Consider the following 10,432-nt stretch of genomic DNA (forward strand, 5'->3'; position numbering starts at 1 on the left):
AGGAGGCAGAGCTGGGGGGCTGGAACTGGAGCCGCCGGGAGCTGATGTACAGGGGCATTTGAGCAGCCAGCCAGGGGTCCAAGCCAGTGAGTGGGATGGTTACCAATTATCCTGCTCGCTGCTGTTAGCCGTTTTCAGGCCTTTGCAGGAACCAGGCAAACCGGGAGAGGCAGGGTCGGACGGTGAGCATGTGAAGCGAGCCTGGCTTTATGTGTTCTCTCTCGCGCTGTGAACATGCTGGGGCAGACGTCAGTGCAAACAGGAAGTCTGGATCTATTTTAGACTGGTGGGCCTGGGGAAACGGAGCTATCGGACTAACTGCTTCAAACGCCTTGTGAGACAACATTTCCTGTCGTGACCTCGCTCTGTAACTCCTGCCTCTGCCCCGGGGTTGGCTTGTCTGGGCGGTTGATTGACACGTCTCGGTAACTTTGGGAGGTTGCACGTCTGAGCAGGCGGATGGCTTCGTGGACACCTTTGGAAAGATCTCCAGGTGCAGAGGGCAGGACCAGCCACCCAGAAATTGACGTGAACCCCTGGGAGGGCGATGCTGGAGAGAAGGGCCCTGCCACCTACGGCCTGAGGGGCTGTGGGCATCGTCCGAGCAGGTGTCTGACCCGCGGTATCGCCGCAGCGCAGCCAGGGCCTGGGACGGGAAAGGAACAGACTGTGACCGTCCCTCACACCCCAGAGACGCTGTGTGTGGTGCCCGTGGGCCCATAGGGAGGGGCCCCTTGTCCCTTTAGCCTTTTCCAGCTTTCCCTGCTTAATAAATCGTCTCTGGTTTAAAGTTAATGTCGTGTCCCTGGGTCAGGGAAGTGGCTGGGATTGGAGAGAGCGCCCCGGCGTGGGGACACCCTGACCCCTGACCTAAGTGACCCCCACGAGTCCCCCAGCAATAGGGGGCCCAGCCTTGCTGGGGTTGCGAGGACTCTGCCGCAGGGGAGAGTGGAAGACAGGTCCTTGAGGGCAGGCATCTGGGTAAACCCCATCGTCCCCCTGCCCCACCTGGGAGCTTAGGGCCCTTTATGGCAAGGCCTTGAGTGCCCAGCAGGCCCCAGAGATTCCCCTGAGCTGCCTCAGCGTCTATGGCTGCTTTTCCAAAGCGCTAGCGGCTTCCATTGAGAACGGTGGAGAATCTTCCCCACCCTCACTGAGAGCAATAGAGGATTCCATCCCCCCTCCCCCCGAGAACAATGCAGGGCTCTCTGACCCCAGCTGAGAACAATGGGAGCTGCTGGGCACTGAGCTATTTGGCAAATCTGGACACCCATTTCCCCCAAGCAAGCGTCTGAAACTCCAGCCTGGCTCCTGTTCTGTGAGCGCCTGACACGGTGCTTTGCTGTGACCTAGACGTGCCAGGGGGGTCTGTGAGTGCTGCTCACCCCGCTGCAGTCTAAGGGCAGGAGACGCACCGGGCCAACCCAGAGTGACCGATTTATTTCTGTTTTCTCAGTTACTTTTATTGTAAGTGAAGTAAAAACGTATCAGATCCAAGAGAAGCTGGGGATAAAGGTGCCGTGTAAATGTGAGTCACTGTCAGGGCGAGGTGCTGAAAGCAGAGATGGGAATAAATATACAGACACTCTGTAGGCACGCACCTGTGCACGCACAGAAACTCAACGCTGTTAGAAGAAAGTTCAAAATTATTTCTGGTGATGCTCACAGACACCTGACAATGGCCGGGTAGCTGCTGTGCTGGGACCCCTGTCCATTTCACTGACCAGTATTGTCTCCTTGTGCTTCCCCGTCTGTCTGTTGGGTTCCTCCTGTTATCTCCTGTCTGAGACTGTAGACGCTTTGGGGCAGTCACAGGGGGGTCCTGGTCCATGTCTGGGCTCCTAGGCACAACACCAGTGCAGAGTTAATAACAGTTAGAAGAAGCAGCAGCGGCATGTGCCTGTGGTCTGAACAATTCAGGGGACCCAGAATCACTTGCAACACGAATGTCATTGTTACACAGGTGGGGACTGTGACTCATTTCAGAAGGAGGCCTTGGTGTGTCCAGGGAAGGGAAAGGATCCCCCATTTTCTTGGCATCTTCAGTTTTCTGCTCTATTGTTGCGGCCAGTGGATTTCATCCTGTATGATGGACTACGATTCTCTCGAATGAAGTCATGTATGGCCTCAGCCTCGGTGGTTTGGGAGCTCTGCTGGAATGCTGCTGCCACCTTTTCCAACCTGTTTTTCAGTTGTTGTCTCTCCGGGTAGTTGTCTGGAATGGCAAAACCGGCTTTGTAGATCTGAGCTGCCTCCTGCACTGACTTCTGCTTGTAGAAGAGGAAATCCCCCATGTGACGGTAGACAGCCTGCTGACACTTCTTGCTGAGGCTGGGCATTTCACTCATGAGATTGAGATAAATCTCTTCTTGATAGTCAGGTGTATTTTCTCCGTACACTTCAGCTAAAGCCAGCTTTGAAAACACAGAGACTGGATCTTTCTGCAAAGCCTTTTTGAAGGCCTCAATAGCTGCTGCCAATATTTCTCCTCTGCCTGATTTGGCCTCCTCCAATTGTTTCTTGTAGCAGACACCAAGGTCATAGTGAAGGAGATGATATCTGGGGTTCAGTGATATTGCTCGCTGTAGAATAGCAATTGATTTTTCTAGGAATTTTGGTAAAAAGAACATGGCTGCATTTCTCAGGACCTCAGGGTTCAGGCTGTTCTGAACAACATCTTCTAAGAGAGTTTCCGCTTGCTGTCTATCCGATGTCTTAAGGATCTTGGCTAAATAGACCTTCGCTTCATAGTTCTGCTGCTGTTCATGGATAATGGTGCCCAACTTCTTTTTGGCTGCTTCCCAATATACAGAATTGTATGAGTGAGTCCATGATGCAAAGACCGCAATTGCCAGCCCAGCAAGAAATTCCCCATTAGCTTCATCTTCTCTTAATGCCATTTGGAAACACTTCGTGGCTTCTGTGCCATTTCGGAAGCCTGCTGCCAGGAGAGACCAGCCTTTCTGTGCATGTATCTCAGGGAGCAGAGCTGCATATGGAGAGCGGCTGTTCAGGGCGCTGCAGATCTTGCTAACCTTGTCCAGGTAAAGCTCGACCAAATCATAATGTGTCAGGTGATAATAGATCCAGGCGTAGTTTCCGTAAATGACCAGCACCTGCCGGGAGAAATTATCTGGGTGATCTCTTTGCAGAATCTCTTCGGCTTCTCTGAGGCTTTGCAGAGCTTCTTCATATTGTCCTTGCAGGTGGCAGAGATAAGCCTGCATGGCGAGGAACGTGGGCTGGTTCTGGTAGTGCGTGTGTTCAATCCTCACGGCCAGAGTTTGCAGGATGTGAGATGCATCTACCTTGTCTCTGATTTCAAAGTCCCAGGTGAAGTGGCACTGGAGGGCCTGCAGCTTCTCCTTCAGGTGCAGGGTGCTGCAAAGAGAGGAGAAAATGAGACACCATCTGGGCTGAATGAATGTCCACTACACACTAAAATCCTGGGCAGTGATTACAGAGTGGCACGGTCTCTTTCTGGGTAAAGTCAAATTGCTAAGTGGAAACAAAGAACTAAGCCTGGATTTCAGGGTCGATTCCTCATTCTGCGAGGCCTGGGACCCTTATGAATGGGTTGAAATTAACCTTTGTGAAATCCTCTTTCTATTTCCTGCAGCAACACTGCAGAACCAGATGACCCAGTGCAGCCCATGCAGTCTGTGGTATTTGTCATGTCACAGAAAGCGCCACCCTGGAGTAGTGTCGGTCAGCCAGGAGAATTTCTCATGGGGGGGGGGGGGAACAATGTATAATGTCTGTTCAGAATGTGTGTCCCTGTTTGAATGCCGCTGCAGCACTAGAGCTGCTGAATGGAGCGTTTAGCAGTGGTTACTTTGTGCAGTTCACCGCTAGGCCGAAGTTAGCTGTCGACTGCAATGTTTGCTGTACGTTAATCGAAACCAAAATATACATCGTGAACGAAGTCACAAAACAGAGGCCCCAAAACAAAGGGAATTCCCACACAAAAACACTGTGAATCTCGCACTGACTGCAGTGGGGTCATTTATCCAATGCGATCTGAAGGGCCTGACTCTCATTTACACTGAGGCTCGTTCACGGCCCTCTGGCAGCGTACAGTGGGTGTAATGTGAAGGTCCCTTCACTCTGCCAGCGTGCTGTGAAATGGCCTCAGGGTGTGTCTACCCTGCAGTGAGAGGTGTGATCGCAGCGTGGGCTGGCGTACCCGCACTAGCTTTCACCTAGCTAGCACAGCCTCAACAGCAGTAACAACACAGCGTTTTTAGCCCCCATCAGGAGCTGTGTCACTGCAGGTTCACGTCTCATTGTAGTCCCACGAGCTAAATTAAAGCTGGCCCGGGTGTGCCTGTCTGCACTAGAGACACACCTGCGACTGCAGTGCGGACATACCCTGAGTATCAATGGGAACGGGGCCCACTCCAGGCAGTGGGCAGGAGAGAAAAGTCAGGGGGGGATTTTGAGGAAGGGCAGAATATAAACATTCTCTCTCCCAAATCTTAATTGAGGCAATCAAGGACTCCTAGACCCCTCCCCCCACTACCTCTCCACCCCCTGCTGCCTCTCCCATCACCTGACCCTTGCGAGCTGCCGTACTAGTCACTGGAGCTGCTGTCAATGTTCTGAATTGCCTTGTTTCAACAAACCATTTAAATAGGGATGAAACGATCTGCCAAAGAAATTGGATTAAAATATTCATCTATTCTTTTCCCTCCACTGTTTATGGCCCAGTCCTAGAGCTGGTTGAGATTTTAATCTGCTCAAAAAATCGTGTTCAAATTTCAACATTTTTGGTGGAAAATGTACGTTGGTTTTCTTAAAACAAAAAGTTAAAAATTATCTTGTCAATTTTTTGAAAGCAAGTCTAGGTTTCACCTTCCTTAAAATCCTGACTTTGGAGCCCTTAAAGCAATTTAGAAGTGAACTGTTAGGCAAACAGAAAGTAGGAGGTTGCGTGTGGTGAGGGACAAAGGTTTTCTCAGCAGCAATTGGATGTTGTGTTGTTTTTGGCGACAAAGCCGTGACTCATACATCACATCCCAAAGGAAGGTCAACTTAAACTTTATACCGCCTAGCGTGTGTTTTCTATGTGAAAGGAAAACTGTTTCAGAAACAATGTAGAGTTTTCAAACATGTTCTCGGCACTGTTTTCCATCTCCCATAACTTGTATAGCCAGGTGCCCTAGCTACCATGAATCCAACCGTACAGGACAGCGAGGGAAAGGAAAACTATAACTATTTCAATCCATCCAAAAATTTGAGAATTAAGGTAGCATAAAGAAAATGCAAAAGTGAAGGCTTCACCTGTAACCTTAACTCTGCCCTTTGTGCAGAAGTATTACAATAAAATCTGTTAATTACATGAGCACATGCAATTTTTAAACAGCTTTAGTTGTTTGGATAGCAACATCTACTACAGGGACATGCTCCATAGAATCTGGAGACACAGAGTCTATACAATTATATACAAGTTGCATAAAGAATGAAGATGGGCATTGTAGGAAGGCGCTGTGGCCTCCTCTGGAGCAAGGACCCGAGGAAGGGCCGCAGCGACCGGGCTGGACAGGAGGAGACCCAATGGACCAGTCTGTCCGGCACCCAAACAGCCGGGCTGTGATAGGGCCGGCAGGCCAGTTTGCCCGGCAACACAAGGGCCGGGCAGGGATAGGACCGAACGAGCTGCCCAATCAGCCGCAGCAGGGTGGAGCCTCTCAAGAAAGGGGCAGTATAAGAGACAGGCTCCAGAGCTCAGTCTGGAAAAAGACCGCCGCCGGAGGCAGCCACGCTGCCCTGCCGGCTGAGGCGTAGGCCAGAGCTGAGACTCCAACCATCCCCGGACCAACCCGGGCTTGGGGACTGGGTAGGGCCTTCTCGTAGCTGGACCAGGCAACCCAGCCAGAGAGACTGGGCCAAGATTCCTGAACTCCGGGACTGGGCTGAGCCCCCTGAGAAATCCGGGTGGACGATACCCCTTGAGGCCGGACGGGACCTGGAGGAGCTGCTGGCCGCCGAGCCCCCAGAGTCGAGGCAGGACTTGGATGAGCTGCCTGAGGCCGCGCTCTCCCCTGACCCCTGTGACCTAGAGGAGCTGCCCCTCGCCGAGGAGCTCCCCGCGTTGCCACCGGTGGACGAGGAGGGACTGGCGGGCCTACCCTGGACGGAGTGCCCCAGCGACCCTGAGGAGTCAGGTACACGGGGATGCGGGGAGGAAGTAGCCCAGGGACAGCCGTAGACAGTGACTGAGTCTGGGGCAACCCAGTCGGTGTGTTGCAGCAGGAGCCCCGCTGACTCAGTGGCAACATCTTTGCCACTACTAGGGCCCTGGGCTGGGACGCAGTGGAGACGGGTGGGCCTGCGCCCCCTCCCTCCTTCCCTAGCCACCCCTGGGGAGAGCCTCCTCCCCGCTACTGCGCCAAAGGGCGGGACCACTGCCTGCCCGCCCTGTCTAAGGACCGGAGCAATTAACTATTTGCTTGCTCGCCCTGCCTAAAGGCAGAGCCATTAACTGCTTGCTCGCCCGCCCTGCCTGAGGGCTGGGCCAAGACCCACAAGAGAGAGTGAACTGTTCCCCCTTTAGGAAGGCGCTGTGGCCTCCCCTGGAACGAGGACCCGAGGAAGGGCTGCAGCGACCGGGCCGGAGAAAACGGCCTTCCAACAGGCATCAAGGCTGCAGTAAATTATAGACTATTATTGTGTGGTTTTGCCGGGCTGTCCATGGAGAGGCTAGACTGGGCAGCTTGTCTAAAACATGGTGATTTTACCACAAGGCACAGGGCGGTCATCCCTCCTTTGGCAAGGCCTGCATACCTTTGTTGCTTGTGGTTAATGAAACCGTGTCCCATTCACGCTGATTAAACCTTTATCCCAGACCAGTCTGCGTTCTGGATGGGTCACAATTGAATGGAAAACTTTCAGAAATATTTGAGGGTGGGTTTTGTAGCATTTTATCGGCACGATGTGTTTTCTCCCCTCTCACGCCCCCTCAAAAAAACTAAACAAGCTAACAGCCCAGGCTGCTTTACACCATCAATTCCACTGTGCGTACACCTGGGCCAAACAGGAACAGTCAAACCTCATGTATGTGGGGGGTCTCTGAAAGTGACCTAAAGTCGCTGATCTATAGCACTGAAGTCCCAGTTCTCCCTCTCACTGCGAGCTGTCCCAAGTCCCAGTTGACTGGGGGAGGGGATGACAAGGCTCCATGTGTGCAGTTATGGACCTGCGGACCCGACAGAAGTTGCTATGGAAATGCCAAGTGTCATTCCCACCGTTCGTCAGGTGGGGAGTTGCCCTGGTTGGAGGAGGTGTCCCAGCCACGTGCCTCGGCACGACACCAACCCGCCCTCCTACCAGGGTGCGAGTGAGGGTTATCATCTGTCTGGATTTCCCTGGACGCAGCCTCGTTCTTGAGCGTCTTTGCTCTGGCCGGCCGGATTTTGAAAAACCAGGCACTGCCGGGTTTGTGCTGCGCAGAGAAGATGCAGCTCAGAAAGAGCCTGGATTGGTCCATTCCCCTGATTGGTCCCTTCCCCTGCAAACCACAGCTGCCAGATCTCACCCCCCCGCCCCCCCGCCCCGGACTCCGCAGCAAGCAGCACCTATATAAGACAAAGCCCCGAACTTTGGGACTGTCCCTATAAAATCGGGACATCGGGTCACCCTAGGAGGTGCTGACTGACAGCTGTCACTGCGTCCATGGCTTGTGCCAGCCCCCTGCCACCGTGACAGGGAGAGACACTGCCTCCCTGCTCCACGGCGCACCCCTGCTACAGGTACCTCGTCCAGCCCCCCCCCACTATTCCCCCCTCCAACTTCCCAGCTCCCCTCCAGGTCCCCACCCCAAGTGTCCTCTTCTTTGGAACCTGAAATGTGGTAACCCTGAGCAGAGCTAAATCTGCAACAAGCCCCAAGTGGAAAATAGAACCACAACCCCCCCGCACGCCTTGTTAGACACACAGACCCTCCCCACTCTCTGCAACCTCCTCCCCACCTTGGCTCACTCCACGCTGTCCGTGGGCTCTGCTCTGGTGCTGGCAGCGGGAGCTCAGGGTGGTGGGTGGGTTACGTGCTCTCTGCTCCAGGCTGAATGTTCACAAGAAAGCAGCTGGTTCTGCTCTCAGCAGCCGCCTCTGTGCTGTCGATCGGAGCTCCTGCTGCTGCTCTGTTTTCTATCCGAACTTCCCGTCCTGCCCCCGGCTGCCCATTTTCTCAGACTCCCCCAGCAGGGATCAGAGTTAGCGGTGAGTGTTTGACTGGCCCGGCCTTCCCCATCACTGCCCCAGCCAGTCAGGCTCGTGCAGAGCAGCAGGGAGGGGTGGAGGCAATAGTTAAAGGCCAGTTACTATTCTTGTCATAGACCAAGTTTAGGTTTAAAAAGAAAAGAGGGAAGTAGGGCGGGGGAGGAGCTCTCCCTCTCCCCGGCTACTTGGATGCTAAGAGGGAAGTCAGGAGTGACAGCCGACAAAGGGCGGGGGGCACCCAGACAGACACAGCAAGCTGAGCATGCAGGATGAAGATGTAAACAGCTTCTGCGTTAGCCCAGTGGGTCACCAGCCTGGAGAGTCAACAGGATGCAAAATTACATGAGATTAGCCCCCGCCTCCCTCTGCTCCCAGCGCCAGAGAGTGAAAAGCTGGAGATATACAGCTCAGGAAATGAGCAGAGAGCACAGTTCAAAGCCTGTCTGAATGTAGTCCTTGAAATGCACACACCGCCCAGCGACCCGAGCGCTCGTACCTCATTGCGATGATCTGTCCTCAGCCCAGCCAGGGAGGTGAAGGCTCCTTTCCCTGCACTGTTTTCCTTCCCAAGTTGTAGCGATGTCCGCTTCTGGGCGAAGCCCGTGTTCTGTCTGGGGCCGGAATGGACTGGGTCTGCTAGGACAACGCTGCCTTTTATAGGCAGCCTGGGTTGCTAGCTAGGTGATGTCACTTGTTTGGAGGGAGACCTGAATTTCAGTAGCAAGGGGAATGAGCTGCAGGAAATGAAACTGAAACTTAACTTTCAATTCCACAAGTAAACTTTAGCTTTGACTCTGCCTGAATTGTCATCTGCAGCTCCATGGGCAATGTAGGAGTACTTACGTGTGTGTGAGCACACAGGCACACACTTGTACATATACATTCCCACCCTGCGCTCTCCTGCACAGACAGGGTCACACCCCACACCTCACACTACCACAGTGCGCTCCCTGCTACGCACCCACACAGCTGCACAGCCCGGTGCAGGGACCAGGATGGCCGGGTCCCTGCCTCCAGTTGTCCCTTCCCCACCACCTTGGGGCGGTTTGTGTTACCAGGGTGGGAACAGCTCCTGTGCCCACTGAACGTAGGGGCTGTAGTTGTGGGCAGGGGATGGCGCCCATGGTGCAGAGGTGCTCTCCCTCCTTCCCTTCCAGGTACCTCTACAGGGCAGAGGGCAGCCCGGCCGCATGGTGGCTGTGGGGCACAGCTGGCAGCCCGTCCCTGCCCCCTGCCTGGGGCAGTTAGCAGTAAGGAGCAGAGTGAAATGATTGAGGAAGGGCAATTAGCAAAATGTGAGTACTCTGTACCTGCTGTCCCAGTTCTCCTCCTCCGTCCCACAACCCTCCCCCAGTTTTATCCAGGCCGGGTGCGATTTTCAAAAGTGCCCCCCTGGTTTAGATGCTGTGACATTCCCCTCTGCAATCTGGACTGGTGTAATGCTGTGTCACTCCAATCCCTCACTCCTGGAGCCCATCTTGCACTTGCTCTGCTGTGTGAACCCCCACTCCTGGGTCAGCCCACGCACAGCCTACAGCAAGCAAAGGTGCTCCTAACTCAGTGAATGAGTGCCTCTAGCCAGCCACTCATGGGGTCATGCAATGATATGACCCCAGCCACCACCCCAATCCCAGATGCAGCCCTAGGAACTGCCGTCTTACAATGTTCAGTGCTGCCCACTGTGCTCTGCAAGTTGATTGGTTCATCAATTTATCAAAGAAATTGACATGCACCCGCGTTGTTACTTCAAATGGAGTCTCTACATGCCCAGAACCAGATGCACCGCTTCAGAGAAAACAAACAAACACCTGTATTGAGTACAGAAACGTTTTAAGTGATTATAAGTCAGAGGAAAGCAGGTCAGATTTGACCCAAAGTAAATAAGAGGCAAACTGCATTCTAAAGCGAGCTTAACACTTTCAGCAACCTTCCAGTCTTAGATGATTCTCACCACAGGCTGGCTGGTCTGCCTCCAACCAGACCCTTGCTTCAGTTGCTCGATGTTGTTTGTAGATGGGAGTGGAAGAGAGAGAACTCACAGCCACAGGGTCCATGTTTTTACCATGCTCTTTTACGCCCCCTGGGGCTTCAAAACCCCCCCTGCCACCCACTTTCAGGGACAGGTGACAAACAGTATCCATGCATGGTTTTCTCCATGTCCTGAGACACTGTGGTTCTTTGTGGATTCGCTTGTGGATGTCTAGGCTGGTCTT

General features: G+C 53.5%; 1 protein-coding gene across 1 annotated transcript; it reads right to left on the bottom strand.

Annotated features, from left to right (window-relative positions):
• Positions 1–1,450: 1,450 nt before the first annotated feature.
• LOC137144565 (interferon-induced protein with tetratricopeptide repeats 5-like) lies at positions 1,451–9,143 on the bottom strand. The gene is made up of 2 exons (XM_067534967.1): positions 8,716–9,143; positions 1,451–3,381 (listed from the first exon to the last, which is right to left on the bottom strand). Exons 1-2 carry the CDS (start codon positions 8,718–8,720, stop codon positions 2,043–2,045), a joined length of 1,344 nt encoding a protein of 447 aa, XP_067391068.1. The 5' UTR covers positions 8,721–9,143; the 3' UTR covers positions 1,451–2,042.
• Positions 9,144–10,432: the final 1,289 nt, after the last annotated feature.

This window comes from Emydura macquarii, unplaced genomic scaffold (genome assembly GCF_026122565.2).
Source record: "Emydura macquarii macquarii isolate MOO-44397 ecotype Brisbane River unplaced genomic scaffold, CSIRO-AGI_Emac_v2 contig_3470, whole genome shotgun sequence".
NCBI classification, from domain to species: Eukaryota; Metazoa; Chordata; order Testudines; family Chelidae; genus Emydura; species Emydura macquarii.